We start from the raw sequence: 18,058 nt of genomic DNA on the forward strand, positions 1-18,058 counted from the left end.
GACACCAAAGAGGTCGCCCACAGCATGCGTCAAACTTTTGGCACGATTCCGAAACCCCCTCCTTTTTGGGCCGTCGATGGGCGACTCCCCATCGAACTCGCCATCTGCTGTGCGGCTCCGCTCGATGGCGCTCATGATGCCCACATCCTGCTGGTCCTGGTCGAGCTCATCTTGTGGCACAAACAGGCTGTTCCTCAGACTGGGCCGGCTGAGCCGCCTTCGCGACTGCGGTCGCTTGGCCGTGGGTGAGTCCGTCAGCAAGGTGGAAGGGACCAGACCCCGGACGGCCGAGTCCAAGGGCGAAGGTGAGAAAATGTGGCTGCTGTAATGATGAAGTCGTGACCGAGGCGCAGATGTGGAGGCGCGCGGCGTTGAGTTGACGTCGGAGGTGACGTTCAGTATCGGAGTGTCCTGGTTCGATGGGGATCCAGGATGAGTTGGAGGCTCGGAGTAAATAGGGGTGTTGCTTGATATTGTGACTGCAGAATCTGTTGAAAAGGCCTGCTGAATCCCTGGATGCACAAGCGGCTCGCGTGACGGCGTCCGCAGGAGTGGTGCAGACTCTGTGGCCTCATTTGGCGTGAGAAGCGATGCCCTTGAGTTTGCACCTCCCTGAGATCTGGGTGTCGGCACGCCCGTCTCCGCGAGGACTGCCAGAGGTTTGTTAACGGCATCCATGAAGCTCACCCGGGATGATCGCCGGCTTCTACCACCACTGCTACGACGCCTGTGCACCTCGGGCGATGGAACCGCGGGCATATCCTGCTCTGCGAGATGGATGGTATCCTCGACATCCTCCTCGTCGGATAGTACTTCCTCATCCTCGTCCCCGTCCGCCGGCGGCCGGCCGCTGGTGATGAGGAACACGCCAAAAAAGGTGAGAAAGCAGCCGCCAATGAATTTGATAGCTCGTTCTGGGGTAGTGCGCTCGAAGTCACGGTAGAGGACAGCACTTCCGATAATCACGCACAGCGTGAAAGACACAAACTGGATCGGTATAACCTGCGTCGAGTCGAACCTTTGCAGGGCCTTGTTCACATAGCGGATCTGCATGATGGCCGTTCCGAGTAGGATCGCTATCAAGACGTACGTGACCGGTGTGGTGAACGCTCTTAATAATGTGGATGATAGCATGGATGCCACACCCTTGGTAGAGAGGGCAGTATAGCCGCCTGGGGGCATCTCGTCAGCATTTCTTGAAACCTAGCATAGAAAAGAGACAGCACTGGCGTACCAAATAGGCCGACAAGGCCAAGATCGATCAAAATGGTGCGGTTCCCGTATTTTGGGCTCAGCCACATGAGGAGAACGATCAGGCTACATGTCACAGCCATGTACGTCTTGAACCCCATGGTTGTGATGTGCTCCCACACATCATGAGGCTCGAGCTTCGTTTCCTGGGTGTTGGCGCTCAGGACGACTGTCACGGCGCCGCCCACGGCAATGACGACGCCCCAGAAATCCCGTCTCCTGAACTTCTCCTTGAAGAAAATCGGCGCGATGACGCAGTTCGAGATGAGGGCCACCACACCCAGCGGCGAGACGATTGACGCGGGCGCAAAGCCGTAGGCCAAGAAATTTCCCATCTCCCCCACGGTGATCAGGATCTGGCCCAGCCACCAGTACGGCGACTTGAGGTACGTCGAGGGCGCCTTGGGCATGTCGTCGTCTTCAGAGTTCTCGGACCAATGTGTATCTTCGGAGCGAAACGAGCTCGTCAGAGGGTCCGACTCGCCCGCGCCGTCATCCCCGTCCCTGTCCCCATCGGCCCTGGTGCTCCCGTCGGCCGCCTCGTCGAGGGCGCCGTACCCCCGCGATGAACCGCCGCCGTTCTTTGCATTCTTGAGGGCCTGCTTGGCGCGCTCGCGAGCTCGTTTGCGCTCGCTGTGGAGGCGGGTATGGGCATAGCGCTGGACGTTGAGGGCGAGGGCGATCAAGATATTGCCCACAATCGCAGTGGTGATCCCAATGATTGAGGCCCAGTTCTTTGTAGAGTCGCCAGGAGAGCCATCACCGCCGTCGCCGCCGCCGTCGTCGAAGAGATAATTTGAAGATGTATAGGAGGGTATCAGGTACGGGATGGTTCGAGCGGGCAGAGAGGACAGCGTCGGTAGGTACATGGCCGCTCAGAGGCCGTCAGTCGCGGCTGGCCGAGGACTCGAGTAACGTCTGGGTCTGGTTGTATCATGGGTAGGCGTGGTGCTGAGATGCTCAATTCTCGCGGGCTGGGGGGTTGTGATGAGCGAGGGTGGTCGTATGGCAAAGTTCTTGTCGTTATGCGAAGGTGCTGAGGGGGTTAAGTTCGCTTTCTGGGGCCGAGAGGGCCGAGAAGGGGGAAAGTTTAATCAGGCACAAGCGGATTGAGCACAAATGTCGATAAGAATAGATGACGACAGCCGAAGGAAGAGAAATGAAACACGGTCCAGAGAATGCACGGGATACTTTGATTCCCAAATATCCAACAAGAAAAAACCCCGAAATCCGGGTTGGAAACTGATCAGCTGCAAGAACACAGTGGAGGGGAACAAAAAGATGGATTGTAGAAGAGAGGTGCCTGCAGCTAAACCTCAAATGTTGTCGTCAATGGGCAAAAACTATTCGATTGATCTAGGGAGGGAGGGAGGCTTATCGTCTGGGGGCCTGTCAGATCAGATCAAGGCCTCGAGTTGGGCTGCATGAGGCCATGCGATGCGATGCCGTCATGTCCACCTTAGCGGTGCTGGTAGAGAGTACTAGGCTCCAGTGGGCTGGTTCATAGAGGGGGGTGGGCAACTGGTAGGGCTCAGTGGTCGGGCCCCTGAAGAACCGCTGCCATGGGTACCCGGGCCTGTGCCAGGGCATCATGAAAGGACCCTGGAACGGCCCGAGCAGGGAAACTCGTATAATCAAGTACTTACTAAACATGTTCTTTCACAACTCGACGAGTCGAAGTATATTGAATCCCGGACATTCCGAGCGTATAGAACACGAGATCTCGGAAGGGATTCGACATTTATGGATGTAACATAAGTAGTACTCTTATGAAACGCTCGACACCAATATAACTTCAATCTGAAGGAAAAAGCACGAGCTGCCATCCGCTTCTTAGGATCTACGCAGCACGACGCACTCGGGATACGTAGGTACTGCAACGAACACAATATGCTCTTCAAACACTATCCCGAGTCCGAAAGAGGTCAGAGCGTCTTAGCATATCCACTCAGCTGTAACAAGAAGTAGGGTTCTATCCAGTATGGATACTCCATCAGGAATGTGCTGCTTGATAGTAGGTGCTAAGTGTACTCTTTGTAAGATCCGTTGAACAAACCCATCAAGCCTCGCCAACATATGGATAGTGTGGAGGGGTTCAGAGGATCACCACTAGAAACTACAAGCTGGCTGCGGGGTATGCTGAGGTGTCTAGAGGAAATGATACACAACTGGGTCTTGGAAAATATATAGGGTACATATGTGTTGTTATGTGTTGTTATGAGTCCCACCCATTGAAGGAAATAAGATGAACAAGGCGCAGCAAGTCTACTGTAAGTAAGTAACATAGTATGTTTAGCATCATGTTACATAGTATGTTGGAATAGAAGCCTGTGGAAACAGTGCCTTTTGCCCCCACTCGCGGGAGGGCCCGCAGTATTTGCTTGACATGTGAACCCTGGAAGCAACGCATCGAACTTCGCCTCACTCACCTCATTTCCATCATTGACAAAATCACTACCCACCTTGCTTATGACTCCACGATTCCGAGAGAGATTTCTCCCACTTTTCAAATCCCAACACTGACTCGCCTCGAGCGACCTGATTAAAAAGTTCTTCGAGGAAGCCGTGCTTTTGCTCTGGACGGATTCCACGAGCCGCCCGGTTGTTCCGAGTTTCTCCATTTGCCATCGAAAGCACAGTGCGATGCCCGAAGACGATCCCCAATCGTCAAAGAACCCCTTCATCAGATTTAGGCAGCACGTTGACGCGCGCATTGGAAGTGGTCTGTCGCTCCTGACAGGAGGGCCAGGGCCAGATCGTGTCTCAACAACACCTCAGCCAGATCCTCTTTCCACGCATCGATCCACCCCCTCCGAGCATACTGAAGCAGCCCGCTCAGCTTCGGGTCTGCCTTCTAGCACGCAAGCGATGTCGCCAGGCCCCTTTGACCGCAACGTCCGGACAACGACAGAGTACTGGAACGACTGGGCCCAGTCCTCGCCTTACTCCCCGTACAACCTCCGCCACCTGCCCCAACCAGTGCCCAATGACCTACCCACTGACGTTGCCGCCGGCGATGGCCACCTCTTTGGCTACGAGGACGCCTTTGAGGACCTCCTGGCAGCCGCTGCTGACCAACCCCTGATGGACCTCCGCAAGCATGTCGAATACAAACGCATCGTCGCCAGAGCCTTCAGGCACGGTGAGGAGCCTACCTTGTTCTGGGCCAACCGCCTCGTGAATCGCGGCCTGCTGCAGAACCCCCTGCCAGCGGCCGACCTGAACCCCGGCCAGAGACGCCATGAAGTAGATACAGCCGCACCCGAGGAGCAGGTTGCGGGCCAGCGCCCCGGGTCGGTGGAGCAGTGGTTTGCCGAGCGGCGGAGGCGGGCTGCGGAACTGGAACTCCAGGAGGCGAGGCGACAGCAGGAGTTGTTTGAAAGCAGGAGGAATGACCTGTTCAAGCAATTTGATAAGAATGTTACCTTCAACCCCGCGGACTTTGTTCGTCAGGTAGAGCAGATGGCACAGGAGTTTACAAAGGAGGTATGCCAAGCGGACCTTGAGGAGTGGAAGAAGGATGCTATGAAGAAGTTGGATAAGGACTTTACATTTAACATCGCCGACATTTTTCGCGAGGTGAAGCAGGTGGCAGAGGATTTCAAGAAGGATGTATCGGAGGTGTTCGACCTCGATGCTTTTCTGAGGACCGATGATGACAAGACACCGCAAAGAAGGCAGCAGCCTGCGAGCGAGGACGATCTCTTCTCCGCCATCGAAAGCGCTGTGGCAGACGCGGATACGTCGTTCAGGAACTTCGCCAAGGCCATGACGGGTGATACACAAAAGAATGAAGACGCTGAGACGTCCTGGCCTGCTGTACAATGGGCAGGATCGCAGAAGGGGCAGGCGCCACAAACGGAGGTGGTGACTCATGATGAGTCGCACGGCAAAACGATCAAATCAACGACCCAGCACGTTGACATGTTTGGTTATGTCCACCAAAAGACTGAGATTCGGACACTGGACAAGGATGGCAATGAAGTCAGCCGGGAATCTCGATACACCGTCCACCCTTCTTCTGACAAGGAGAACCAGGCCTTAACACAGGCCGGCCGGATCGAGTCTTCAGGTGTCGATCGCCAGGATGAGAAGGATGAGAAGGATGAGAAGGACAAGACTGTAGGCACTACAGGCAGATCCTCGGGCTGGTTCTGGCGATGAATCACGAAGAATGTTGAGCAGGGCAGTTAGTATGGTTTCCTCCGCTCCCTCATTCGAACCTAAAGCTCTCTACTCTTTACTGAAATATATTTCATGAACTTGCTGCCAATTCTCAGTTGTAAGAACATCGTCCTCTGCGTACTTCTCAAGATGTCTTGAGATGGGTATCTCCAAGCAGGCACGAGGCTTATCTTTCACGTATTCAATGCCATGCTATACTATAATACGGACAACCTTATAGACCAATCATCGTCACTTGTAAGAGGTTCAATATCAAATCCTGTCAGAGAAACTAGATATGATTCACCGCCGCACCTATTCCTTCCTAGGATATGTACTCGGGTGCCCCTTAGTCTTTGCAAACTTCTTGATATCGCCATTCAACACGGCCTGCACGATCAACCAGATGGGCGTCATGATCCACATCATGATGGTATCGACCAGGGCGTTGTTCCTGGCCGCGCTCCCCAGCGATCCCCACCTCATCAGATGGCCCAGCAGCGCGACGGTCACGTAGTACTGCCCCGCCTCCAGACCGGCGATGGACTTGCGCGCGACCTCGTCCGGGGTCTGCTGCGGGTCGTCCTTCTCCAGCTGGATCGTGATCTCGGGCTTAACGCGCTGCTCGTGCTCAAAGCCGGGCGACAGGATGGTACCCGGCATGACGACGTGGATCTTGACGGGCTGGTCCGGGTACAAGAGGGCCTCCTGTGTCAGGGTGTCGGCGAGGCCGCGGAGGGCCCACTTGGAAGGGTTGTAGGTGGTGTAGCCCACCACGCCGTAGAGGGCGAGCACCGACGACGTGAAGATGAGGTGCTTGGGCTGGTCGGCGGGGAACCGGTTGGCCGGGGACCACCACGCGCGCAACACGGCGTGGGCCATCTCGGAGGAGCCAAAGAAGTTGATGTCCATCTCGCGGCGCATCTCGGGCATGACGCGGTCGTCGTGGAAGAGCATCGGCGTGCTCGTCCCAGCCACGCACCAGACTATGTCGGGGGCCTGGCCGTTGTTCCACTCTGTGACCTGGGACACGACGGAGGGGGCGTAGTCTGGCTGGGAGACGTCGCATGGGATGGAGTGGAAGCGTTGTGAGGGTGACTTGGCGGCAGCCTGGTAAGGCGTGAAAAGCAGACATGTCAGCCACGGCTTTAGATATTACCAGGGAATCTTAGAGGAAGCCACCAGCTACCTACCGAGACCTGCTTCAGCGCCTTCTCGAGCTTCTCAGCGCTGCGTGAGATGATCACGATGTTTGCGCCCTTGGCGGCCAGTTGACACGCCACACTCAGTCCCATACCCTCAGAACCTCCTGTGACGAGGACAGTCTATATTCATGGTTTCGAAAACTCTCACATCAGTCATTTGCGCATCTCAAGCATGGAAGTTTCAAGGTGCCAGGCGTACCTTGCCCTCGACGGGCATCTGATTCTTGCTAAAGAAACCCATGGTGGACGCGATGGTGACAGCCAAGAGACCTGCAGCAGCCGCAGTCAAGTGAGACGTCTTGGCCGACTTTATGTAGTCCATCACCTCGCTCAACGGCAGCAGAGGCAGGGTGTTGGATCTGAACTGAGGCTCAGTAGGCTGCGATGAGATGAGCTCACTTCAGCTGGAGGGGCTCCTGTCAATCAGGCAAGGTTGTTGTTGGGTCCCTACTCTAGCCAATTTTGCGCAAACAAGCCCCCAACCGCCCACATCTGATTTATCAGGAGAGAGCTGAGCTGTTATGTGGTCCTGATTGGCCCTACAATTTTCCCAAGGTAACACGAGGATGAGGGGATGAAATCTGACGGGCAGTAAGGGAGAGTGTTCTATGTAAGATGCTGAGGCCCATGATTACGGCTACCGCTGTCTACTTAACTATGTGCTATATCTATAGTAGCAGAAAAGGTACCGCAGTAGTACTCTGCCGTTGTCGTAGTACCCCTGCATGTGTTAATGTGGGCGGGCAGTGATTCTTATCGATAAGAATTTTCTAGTGGGACCCCCCTGGTCTTGTCTTTCAAAAGGGCCTGGAAATTTTTTGGGTGTCAATTGTACAACCGAAACCAAGTTCTGTCGATCAAGCCCGTGTGCTTTTTCCGCAACGCCAAACCTCACATATCCTGTGGCCCGTTCGAATTTCCTCTTTGGAGAAATAGAGGGAGTCACAAACCATGGCCAAAAAGAGAAAGGCGACGCGCGCCTCGGGGCCGTCAGGCCCAAGAGACCTCAACCCCGCCGACGCGCGACTTGCCATCCGCACCTACGAGGACGTCGCCGACGACCAGGAGCAGTACTTCCTTGACAAGGATAAGATTATGCTCGAGGATGAGCCACGATCCAAGCGTGCTCGCACCGACGACCGGATAGATGACTTCCTGGAAGCATCCGACGAAGAAGTCCTCCGGGGAGACGACTCCTCCGATTCTGATGAGGAAGATGAGTACCAGGAGCTGCAGAAAGCCGCCAAGGCCCAGGCAAAAAAGATCAAGAAGAAGTCAGGCGGCGCTGCCGACGATGACGAGGAGGAGCAGGCTGGTGATGAGGGGGGCGATGAGGGCTGGTGGGGAGACTCGAAAAAGGAGTATTACAACGCCGACGCCATCGAGACGGAGGCAGATGCCCTAGAAGAGGAGGCCGAGGCGAAGAGGTTGCAGCAGAAGAAGCTTGCTGATATGGACGAGGCTGATTTTATCTTCGATGAGGATGAGTGGGTCGCACCAGCGGAGGAGGCGCAGGACGGGGCCGATGTTGTCACGGAGGAGCTGAAGGATATCGAGGTCACGGACGACATGGGCCCCGTTGAGAGGTATCGGCTGCTGCAGGCGAGGTACCCCGAGTTCGTGCCTCTCGTTGAGGAGTTCGAAAGACTGCAACCACAACTTGTCCAGTCACAAAAAGAGGCGCAGGGCAAGCCGGCGCAATCCCTGGAAGTGGCCAAGCATTGGATTCTGGGGTGCTACGTCGCGGCGCTTGCAAGCTACTTTGCCGTGTTGACATCACCATCACGAGAGTCGAGCGAGCCTCAAATCTCGCTCAGTCCAGCAGAACTCCGGGACCATGAGGTCATGGAGACCCTGGTGAGCTGCAGGGAGGCTTGGCAGCAGATCAGAACCCTGAAGTCTGTCACGGAGCTGGCTGGCGACATGGAACTGGACTCTGCCGAGGAGAGGGACATGTTGATGGTCAAACAGGAAGCCAACTCGATCAAGAAGGCGAAGAAGAAGGCTGAAGTCAACGGCGACAGCGAGAAGAAGAAGAAGAAGACCAAGGCAGAGAAGGAGAGGCTGGCCAAGATGAAGGCAGTCGAGGCATCGCTCGCCGACCTGGACGGTCTCGTTACGAAGACGAAGAGGGCTAAGAAGTCCAAGACTGTCAAACCAGCTGCAGACAACCACTCAGACTTTGGCGAAGAGGAGACTCTGGATGCAGGGACGGCTGCTGACAAGGCGGCAAAGAAGAAGAGCCTGCGTTTCTACACGTCGCAGATTGTCCAGAAGGCCAGCCGCCGCGCTGACGCAGGACGTGACGCTGGTGGCGACCTGGATATCCCATACCGTGAGCGCCTCAGGGACCGTGCTGCCCGACTCAATGCCGAGGCCGAGCGAAGAGGCAAGAAGGACTCCAAGCACGGCACCGAGCTGGGTGATGATGAGAGCAGCGGCGACGAGAAGGTGGCCAAGCAAGTGCGCGACAACGAGGACGACTATTACGACATGATTGCGCATCGCACCAAAGCCAAGAAGGACGACAAGACCGCGCGCAAGGAGGCGCTGGCGGCGGCGAGCATAGCGGACCGCGTGGTAGAGGTGGAGACGGTGGGCGAGGACGGCAAGCGAAAGATCAATTACCAGATAGAAAAGAACAAGGGCCTGGCGCCGAGGAGGAAGAAGGATGTGCGCAACCCGAGAGTGAAGAAGAGAAAGAAGTACGAGGAGAAGCAAAAGAAGCTGAGGAGTATGAAGGCTGTGTACAAGGGGGGAGAGGGCCCAGGAGGATACCAGGGAGAAACCACAGGTATCAAGACGGGACTTATCAAGAGTGTCAGGCTGTAGAGATACAAATACATCATATGACATTCTCACTGAATTTATACACAAAAGAATGAGCCCTCGATTTTGGTTTAATTTTGTGCCTTCTGTTCTATAATTCGTTGTGAAAGTGGTTGAATTGTTGTGTTCAGTATGTAAAGAGTAGTATGTGTTGGTTGCGAAAGTATGGCCAACCGGTGCCGACTCGGCTTAGCTGCTCTGCACTGAGATGACAGCATGCGAGCTTCGGAGTGCATTTGTCTCCCAAGACCACGACACAACAACGCAACAACTCCAATCAAGCGCAACAAATTCTCACAAATACTCAACTTATCGGGGTCGAATCCGATCGAGCCTCAAAAGACATGATAATACAATAATACATTTTCAATTTCCTCGCGACGATATTGCCGCTATCCTCAAATCGAACCGAATCCTTTTCATCGTCGACCAACCCAAACAACTTTCACAATGGCCGCAAACCTACCCGATGTCGACCTCACAACCCTCAATTCATCTGCCCAGATCTTCTCGGCTGCTCCTTCCTCCTCCGGGCAGACTCTCCCCTCGTACACGCTCCCGCAGATCCGTGCCCTGCACAAACAGATCCACCTCGCCATCGATGACAAGAAGGCCCGCCTGCGCACGCAGGTCGGCGGCAGCTACCGCGAGCTGCTGGGCACGGCTGATGCTATCGTGCGCATGAGGAGCGATATGGACGATGTGCAGGGGATCCTGGGGACGATGGGCGCGCGGTGCGGGAGGGGCGTCGTGGGAGGAAAGGTCGGCGGGCTGGCGAGGTTCACGGGGGAGCGGGAAGGGGTGGTGGAGAGCGGGAGCGGGAGGAGAGATCTGGGAGGTGCGGCGAGGGCAAAGATACTGGCAGGATGCGTCCTTGTGCTTGCGCGCCTGCTGAAGAGCTTCAGCAGGAAGGGGGACAACAGCCAGGTGGTGGACGGGGAGCAGCTGGTGGTTGCGGCCAAGGTGCTGGTGCTGGGACGACTTCTGGTCAGGAGCTTTGATGAGAGCAAGCCTGATGTGCAGGACAGGGCTGCGGTTGAAGCTTCGATCCAGAGCCTAGACAGGCTTCGGAGACGACTGCGGAAGAGTACCGACAAGGTATTGGAGGCCGTGGGCGAGACGACGAGCCGCCAACTTGTTCTCAGGGCTCTCTGTGCATACAGCCTGGCTACCAACTCTGGGACGCGCGACGTTGTTCGACATTTTCTCGACGTCCGTGGCAGCGCGATGGCATCGGTCTTCGACGTGGAGGAGCACAGGAGCACCGTGAATGTGGTGAGAGGCCTGGAGCTTTACACCAAGACCATACTTGATGTACAATTCCTTGTACCCAACAAGCTCACCGAGGCGATAGCATCCCTGAAGAGGGAAGCCCTCCTGTCCAGCTCATCGCTACGCGAAACCGAAGGGCTACGGCTGGACATCTACGAGCGCTGGTGCAGCGAAAAGATACGGGGCTTCAAGCCATCCATGTCGCACGATGATCTAGACGGCAAAAGGGCCGTCGAGATGCTGACAAGCTGGTCGTCCAAGGGCAGCCAGGTCCTGCTCGCCGGGCTGGAGAAGACGCTAGACCGCACGACCGAGTTCAAGATCCTGACCGAGATGCGCACCGAGGTGTTGCAGCTCTGGATACGCGACGGCGGCAAGGCGCGCGGCTTCGACCCGTCCGTGATGCTCGACAAGCTGCGCCAGACGATCAACGCGCACGTCATGGGCGTGCTCGACGCCAAGGTCCACAAGCTGCGCCTCGTCGGGTCCGAGGTGGCGTCCACCCTCGAGGTCTGGCGCGCGGGCGTGACGGACGCGCAGCAGCGGCTCTGGGACGTGGGCTCGCTCGACATGGACCTGCACTACGGCGCCGGCCCGTTCTCGCAGGACGTGATCGGCCGGCTGTACGGGCGCAATGACGCCGTTGCGCGGGCGGTCACGGGGTACAAGTCGTGGGCCTCGGTGATTGATGACGTCGAGGAGGTGGTGGAGCAGCTGAAGAGGCAGAGGTGGGATAACGACGTGGACGAGATCGAAGACGAGGAGACTATCGAGCAGAGGCAGCAGGCTCTGAGCCGGGACGATCCGGCGCAGCTGCAGCAGAGGCTGAATGTTGCGCTGGAGAGGGCCCTTAGGGACCTCGACAAGCAGCTGTCTGAGCTGTGGACGGCTCACGCGGACGGGGACAAGACTGGCAAGGTCGCAATGTATCTCGTGCGGATATTGCGAGACATACGGGCGAAACTGCCCAAGCTTGAAGCTGTGAAGGGCTTTGGGCTCGACATGGTTCCCTCGCTGCAAGAGAAGATCACGTCTGCTGTGGCGAGCGCACCCGTGGATGACTTTGCGAGCAACGCTCTCGCACGGAAGATGGTCGTGGGCCGAAGCTTGTGGGAGGGAAGCCCTGAGCTGCCGACGTCCCCGTCTCCTGGCGTCTTCAGGCTGCTGCGGAGCCTCATCATGGCCATGAGTGATGCTGGGACGGACCTTTGGAGCCCAACCGCTGTCTCTTTGTTGAAGGATCATGTGGGCAAGGAGCTCTCGAACCGCTGGATGCAAGTCTTGGATGCTCACCTCGCGCAATCCGACGTTACAGTGGAAAATGAGAAGTCTGAGGTGGAAGAAGGGGAGCCGAAAGACGAGGATGAGGAAGCCACTGCCGTCGCCGAGACGGCAAAAGAGGGCGATAGTGATGAGGCAACCCAGCAGAATGAGGCGAATCAGACAGAGCAGGCTGCAGAGGAGGCTGCCCAGAAGGTCGTGGCTGACAAGCTACGCAAGGACCTGTTGGTTCAATGGCTCTTCGACATTGGCCTGTTGAAGTGCTCCATTCCTGCGGATGAGCTCAAGACGCTGGAAGAGGCTGTGTGGAAGGAGGCAGAGATTGAGGACACCTCGGCACGCCAACGGCTGAACAAGGCCTCGCAGGAGTACTGGAAGAGGAGCAGCCTGTTATTTGGTCTGCTCAGCTAGTGATATGAAATCCCTACATAGGGCCTGCAATGCCTCATAGCTACAGTGCTGTGACTTTGTTTTTAGAGAAACAAAGAAAAGAAAGGATATACATCTAAAAGAAGCATGATATGCAGATTGCCATGAAGCAGGCGCTTATAGCTTGTGCCTCTTCTCACCACTGGCTAGCTTTCTGAATTCCCTCTGGGGGACCCCGCTGACGAACCTCTCCAGGCCGTCAAACACCTCTCTCACGTTCTGCGTCTCCATGATATCCCTCTCGGGCTGCTTGATCAACTTCTTGATCCCCAGCAAGCTATCGCCTTCCAGATGAGAGCCCAGCCTCTCGTCAATCTCCTTCAGCACCATGGCGTTGAACCTCTCATCCTCCCCCTTACCGGTGCCCGTCTCGAAGATGGCGTTCACGAACCCAGCCTCCTTCAGCTCGCTGGCCTGGATCCGCTTGCTCATGATGAGGGCCTCGTTCGCCTTGGCGTAGCCCAGCCGCAACACGAGGGCGCGCGACGCGCCGCCCTCGGCGACCAGGCCGATGGAGCTAAAGGGGGTCAGGAGGAACGTGTGCGGCGTGCAGTAGATGAAGTCGGCGTGGGCGATGAGGGCGGCAGAGAGCCCGATGACGGGACCGTTGAGACCCACGACGAGGATCTTGGGGTGCGTGTAGAAGGCGTGCGTGATGTTGAGGTTGTTGGCGACGAAGGAGCCCATCCAATGCTTGCGCACGTCGGTGTCGCCCTCGGGGTTGTCCCTGCTGATGGAGACGTCGGCGCCGCTGGAATGAGAGCTTGTGAGTCAAATGACCGATATGAGACGCTTTTTCGGGGGGAGAGCTGTGGAGTGGCCTGGCCTGGTCTGGCTTTTTCGGGGTTTATTTGGGATAAGGCACAGAGAGAGAGAGAGAGAGAAAGAAGGAGAAACAAGAGAATGAAAGAGAAAAAGAATACAAAACAAAGGAGAAGAGAATGACAAGGAAGAAGAACAAAAGAGTAAATGAGTAGGCTGGGGGCGCGGGGATGAGAGATGAAGGGATCGTGAAGGGGAATTTAGAAGAGCCTAGGCCAGACCGAGAAGGGGCGGGACGGGAATGATTGAAATGATAGAGGAGAGACAGGCTTGACAGGCAGGCAGGCAGGCAATACTACATACGCGGAGAAGAAGCGTCCCTTGCCCAAGAGGACGGTGATGTACACCTCATCGTGAGTCGCAATCTCGCGCAGTTTCTTTGCAATGTCGTAATATTGTTGTTGATTCAGAGCGTTCAACTTGGCCTCATTCTGAATAGTGAGGACGGCGACCCGGCCTTTGTATTCCAAGGTCGTTACCGAGTCTGCCATGGTGAGCAAAGACAAAAGCAAACCTGCGAGAATTGAAGAACAATTATGTTTTGCATACAAAAACAATGAAGAATTCAGTACACAGTATCCGGCCGTAGAGCAGTGAAGCTGTCATGTATGTTGTCTCGCGCCGATCTGAATAGTAAGTAGCAGTTATTATGCAAGTACTCTCATTGCAGTGGTAGTAGAGCGTTGGAGAGAGCGGCTCCCCCTCGCGGCTGAGAGAAAGAGATACCTCGGTACAATGGCTCGGCCACTGTGCATACGCCGCAAGTACCAAGTATCTCAGTAGACTAGCGATCCTTAGAGATCGTAGCTTCCCCCCTGCTTTCCCTTGATCTAAACCCCGAGATCGTTCTTGCCTGTTTCAAAGAAATGTGTGTGGGGGACATCCCTGGCACTTACCAGTTCGTAAACAAAACAAACGTCTAGCCCTTCAGGTTTCCACCTTTCCTATCTTCCTTCCCAACCCAAGCTCGGATTTCTAATCCGTGAACTTGTCTCACCCTTTTTTCCTCGTCGCGACCTATCACCTTCATTCCGCCATCCACGGGCACGAAGACAAAAACTATTCAGCGCAAAAACCTCTATCGCTCACCTCGGACAGGAATGCCGGCCACACAAAGATGACGTGCCGCTCGACACACGTCGCTTCATGGATAGTCTTAAACGAGAAGCCGGGAACCGCATCTCCGGCTACGAATGGCCAAGTCGCCGGCCACTGCAGTCCAGGTGAACCGTGAGGCCTCGAGGGGGCAGCACTGGTGGTCCCGTCGCAGCGATGTGGTGTGACTTCTCGGTGTGAAGGCCCAAGGAAAGCAGCATGTCACGATCCACCATCTGAGATCTTGTGTCTTGCTATAAGCAGAGTCGTTTGGCGAAAAGTACCTAGTGGCCCACACGACGTCTCATCTGCATTGGAGAGAGAGAGAGAGAGAAAGGGGGGAGGCGAGAAAGAAAAAAATTGAATCAAAGAGAGACCAAAGGACAGAACAGAGCAGCAGCACGAAGGATGAGGCAAAAATAGGCTCTGTTGAGGCTCACGATAAGTCAGGACCGTCCACTTCTTTGTCGAGGTCGCCGATCACTCTCAGCACCCTGTGGTCTACTGTCTCACCAAAAAAGTTGACATGACCTCAACCGGGACGGGGGCCCATGCGTTCAAATTTCTAGAGCTGGACACCGGAGGAATGGGTTGAGCATGCTGATCGCCCACCTTTTTGGAGCACTCGTCCCGCGGGCAGATCCCATTTGAGCTTCGTGTCTTAAGTTTGCCTCGCTGTGGTGGCCCCCCTCCCCCCTTCCAGGAGGAAAAAATACTTCATGTCACGATAAGGGCCTTCCGTCAAGTGGTGGAGCCGGGGAACGTACTATGGTATGTACCTCTCGAGGGCGGACGGGGTTCTCTTGTCCGCTTGTACCAGGGGAGAAGCCGGGGGGCACCAGATCATGGGAATCTCAAGTGGTTCCTCGCCAATCTAGGGACAGCTGTAGGGCTTTTCTTGTCCCAACCTTTCTGCGCGCGCAGCTCTCTCTCTCACGGGATCATCGTGACCCACATCCTCAATGTTCCCCCGCCCCTCAAGACGTAAGTGTCTCTGTCCGCCGTGCTCCCTTCCTCGCATTTGATGTAGACCCCGGTCTCCCATATTTATATCGTCTCCGCCCTTTTCTGCCTCCTTAGGGTTGCCTGTGTATCAGACATCGGCCCTATTCGTCTGTCGCAGGCGTCTCGCTCCATTCGACACTCAGAGGTGGGAGATATCTCACAGAGAAGGGACTCGGGAAAGGGGAAAAATTAGAAAAAAGAAAAAGAAGATGGCACCCAGACGTACCATCTCCATGGCCTCTCTGAGGACCAGGACATCTGACAACGAGAGCGCCTTTTCTGCCAGGGCAGGCCACGGAGGAGATTTTGGGTTGACCGAGGAACTTCACCATCGACTTTCTTGTCTACCGCCTGCAGACACCGGAAAACATGCCTACCTGTTCCTGTTGGCATGCTTTGTGCTCTCGGCGCTGGTCTGGAGTGAGTATCAATTCCTACTGCCCCCGCCCTCGCCGCCGCCGCCACCACCAAAGATAAAAGACATGGCTGCTGACCTCTTGTTTCTTCGTCTTTTTCTCCCCCTCCATCAGGCTATGGCTTCTGCTTCGGTATCCTGAGCGACTACTATGCACGGACTGAGCCCTTTAAGGGGTCATCGGCCATCGCCAACATCGGCACCTGCTGCTCAGGACTCATGTACCTGGGTGGCCTTCCGGCTCTGCTCCTGAACCGCATGTATCCGCGGTGGGCCAGGTACTCACCCTTGATCGGCCTGCTCATCCTCTGCGGCGGCCTCTGTGTGAGCGCCTGGGCGACCAACGTCACACAGCTCATCATCACCCAGGGCGTCGTCTATGGCGTTGGCGGCGCCATCGCGTACACACCGTGCACCATGTACATTGACGAATGGTTCGTCAAGCGCAAGGGCCTGGCGTACGGCATCATGTGGTCCGGGACGAGTCTGGCCGGCGTGGTGCTCCCGCTCATCCTCGAGCGCCTGCTCGAGTCGTACGGCTACCAGACGACCATCATCATCTGGGCAGTGGTGCTTTTCGGCATCACCGCGCCCCTGGCATGGTACATCAAACCACGCATTCCGCCGCTGCCCGTGCGCTCGCTGCGCTCCTTCAACCTGCGCTTCTCCGTCTCGCGTCGCTTCATCCTATACCAGGTTTCCAACACCATCGAGGCCATCGGGTTTTACATCCCGGGCATCTACGTGCCTATCTTTGCCGGCGACGTTCTTGGCGCCTCCGAGTTTGCCTCCTCCGTCTGCATCCTCATCTTCAACACGTCCGCCGTGGTCGGCTGCGTCGCCATAGGGTGGCTGATCGACCGCTTCCACGTCACGACGTGCGTCATGGTCTCGACCATTGGGGCCACCCTGGGCACCTTTCTCCTGTGGGGGTGCGCCCAGAACATGGTCATGGTCTACCTCTACTGCGTGAGCTACGGCCTGTCCGCGGGCAGCTACAGCACCACTTGGACGGGTGTCATGCGTGAGGTGAGCGGCAAGGACATGCTGTCCGCCCCGAGCACGAGCTCCAGCGACCCTGAGAGCCCCATCTCGCCCATCGGGGCCGACGTGGGGGCAGAGGGCTACGGCGAGGGCGTAGACCCCGTTATGGTCTTCGTCCTGCTCGCTGCTGGGAGGGGCATCGGCAACGTGGTCTCGGGCCCCATGAGCCAGGCCATGTACCACGCCATGCCGTGGAAGGGGGAGGCCAGCCTGGCGTACGGGAGCGGATTCGGCAGCCTGATCGTCTTTACGGGCATCACTGCGCTGGGATCTGGAATATGCTTCCTGGGCAGGCGGGTTGGGTGGTGTTAGAGAAAGCTGTGAAAAGGAAGAGGATGGTGTATGTGTGGAGATGAGGGTCGAAGAAATGTGGGAGTATGTGTGAATCGAGAGAGAAGATGCAGGGCTTCACACACGCAGTGAGGAGGTGAAGGATGTTGTTGCTGTCTGTACGTCCGGGCAAGAGAGGCCAACTTGGTGGTTCATCTCACTATTTTCTTATTGTTTGATACTCGTGTATTTGTCACTTTTGTTTGGTAGATTACAAGACATGTAGGTCGCACCTAGGAATTTTGATAGAGTTTTTTTTTAGAGACCAAAGGAGTTTGTCTGTTTGAGGCGCCCACCGACATTGTTATCCTGAACTACTTTTTACTCGCGAGATATCAATCCTAGAATTTTCCCGCTTACTTGCACACACACGCACAAGAACGTCGCAAGTCCTGTAGGAGACCAAAACTCTACTAGTAGAGGCCGGAGCCCTGAGGAGGCAAAGTGTGTGCATCCCTCGGGCATCACACGCAAGTACACCGCAGAGGTGTGGGGGGCAGATTCAAGAAGAGGCAGGGATGCAGAAACGCGTTCGCCCAGAGAGCAGGTAGATTCTGACAATCGATCATCTCGATCAGACTCAAAATATTCCCCGAGAGACATCTGAAACCAAGACAGTGATGAAGGAGGGATAGAATGCAGATTGGAATAGCGTGGTTTAACCCTCCCTTTTTCAAAAGATGCCAGTCAGGTTTTGCCAAAAAAAAAAAAAAAAAAAAAAAAAAGGAAAAAAAGAACGCCGACCCGTTCCAAGAAGTTTCCGCCCGCCCGCGCCTGCTGTTATGTATGTTTGCCCGCCCCTCCTTTTTTGAAGCCCGCCGCCGCCGAACATGCAAAACCACCGGCTATTTTTTTCAAACCTACTTGTTTTGTTTTTTGTTGTTCCTTGTTTCTTATTGTCTTTTATTCCCCAACG

General features: G+C 55.8%; 6 protein-coding genes across 6 annotated transcripts; 3 read left to right on the forward strand and 3 right to left on the reverse strand.

Annotated features, from left to right (window-relative positions):
- Nucleotides 1–840: 840 nt before the first annotated feature.
- Nucleotides 841–1,976, reverse strand: M406DRAFT_230857 (DUF803-domain-containing protein; the record flags this gene model as incomplete). Its single annotated transcript, XM_040915852.1, has 3 exons — nt 841–1,172; nt 1,235–1,669; nt 1,823–1,976. Coding segments are annotated over 3 exons (921 nt in total), but the record flags the coding sequence as incomplete, so codon positions are not given.
- A 3,135-nt stretch (nt 1,977–5,111) lies between these two features.
- On the forward strand, nt 5,112–5,517 carry M406DRAFT_320230 (uncharacterized protein). Its single transcript, XM_040919360.1, has one exon. It carries the CDS (start codon nt 5,176–5,178, stop codon nt 5,413–5,415), a length of 240 nt encoding a protein of 79 aa, XP_040781127.1. The 5' UTR covers nt 5,112–5,175; the 3' UTR covers nt 5,416–5,517.
- Nucleotides 5,518–5,604: 87 nt separating this feature from the next.
- On the reverse strand, nt 5,605–7,062 carry M406DRAFT_354304 (NAD(P)-binding protein). Its single transcript, XM_040922883.1, has 3 exons — nt 6,820–7,062; nt 6,609–6,740; nt 5,605–6,525 (listed from the first exon to the last, which is right to left on the reverse strand). Exons 1-3 carry the CDS (start codon nt 6,940–6,942, stop codon nt 5,731–5,733), a joined length of 1,050 nt encoding a protein of 349 aa, XP_040781128.1. The 5' UTR covers nt 6,943–7,062; the 3' UTR covers nt 5,605–5,730.
- Nucleotides 7,063–9,899: 2,837 nt separating this feature from the next.
- On the forward strand, nt 9,900–12,413 carry M406DRAFT_34571 (uncharacterized protein; the record flags this gene model as incomplete). Its single annotated transcript, XM_040922115.1, has 2 exons — nt 9,900–12,101; nt 12,186–12,413. The coding sequence occupies 2 exons, from the start codon at nt 9,900–9,902 to the stop codon at nt 12,411–12,413; spliced, it is 2,430 nt and encodes an 809-aa protein (XP_040781129.1).
- Nucleotides 12,373–13,744, reverse strand: M406DRAFT_284734 (ClpP/crotonase; the record flags this gene model as incomplete). The annotated part of the gene is made up of 2 exons (XM_040918586.1): nt 12,373–13,182; nt 13,557–13,744. The coding sequence occupies 2 exons, from the start codon at nt 13,742–13,744 to the stop codon at nt 12,549–12,551; spliced, it is 822 nt and encodes a 273-aa protein (XP_040781130.1). The 3' UTR covers nt 12,373–12,548.
- A 1,842-nt stretch (nt 13,745–15,586) lies between these two features.
- Nucleotides 15,587–17,124, forward strand: M406DRAFT_325630 (MFS general substrate transporter; the record flags this gene model as incomplete). Its single annotated transcript, XM_040920008.1, has 2 exons — nt 15,587–15,773; nt 15,884–17,124. 2 exons carry the CDS (start codon nt 15,587–15,589, stop codon nt 17,122–17,124), a joined length of 1,428 nt encoding a protein of 475 aa, XP_040781131.1.
- Between the last annotated feature and the right edge of the window lie 934 nt (nt 17,125–18,058).

Source organism: Cryphonectria parasitica (genome assembly GCF_011745365.1).
Source record: "Cryphonectria parasitica EP155 unplaced genomic scaffold M406scaffold_1, whole genome shotgun sequence".
NCBI lineage: Eukaryota > Fungi > Ascomycota > Sordariomycetes > Diaporthales > Cryphonectriaceae > Cryphonectria > Cryphonectria parasitica.

Bases quoted from the DNA above. Each gene is read 5' to 3' on its own strand.
- M406DRAFT_354304 (XM_040922883.1), bottom strand. From the start codon at position 6,942: ATGGACTACATAAAGTCGGCCAAGACGTCTCACTTGACTGCGGCTGCT. The intron at 6,741-6,819 runs GTACGCCTGGCA...CCATGAATATAG, and splicing joins AGATGCCCGTCGAGGGCAAG to ACTGTCCTCGTCACAGGAGG. The intron at 6,526-6,608 runs GTAGGTAGCTGG...ACGCCTTACCAG, and splicing joins AGGCGCTGAAGCAGGTCTCG to GCTGCCGCCAAGTCACCCTC.
- M406DRAFT_320230 (XM_040919360.1), top strand. From the start codon at position 5,176: ATGTTTGGTTATGTCCACCAAAAGACTGAGATTCGGACACTGGACAAG.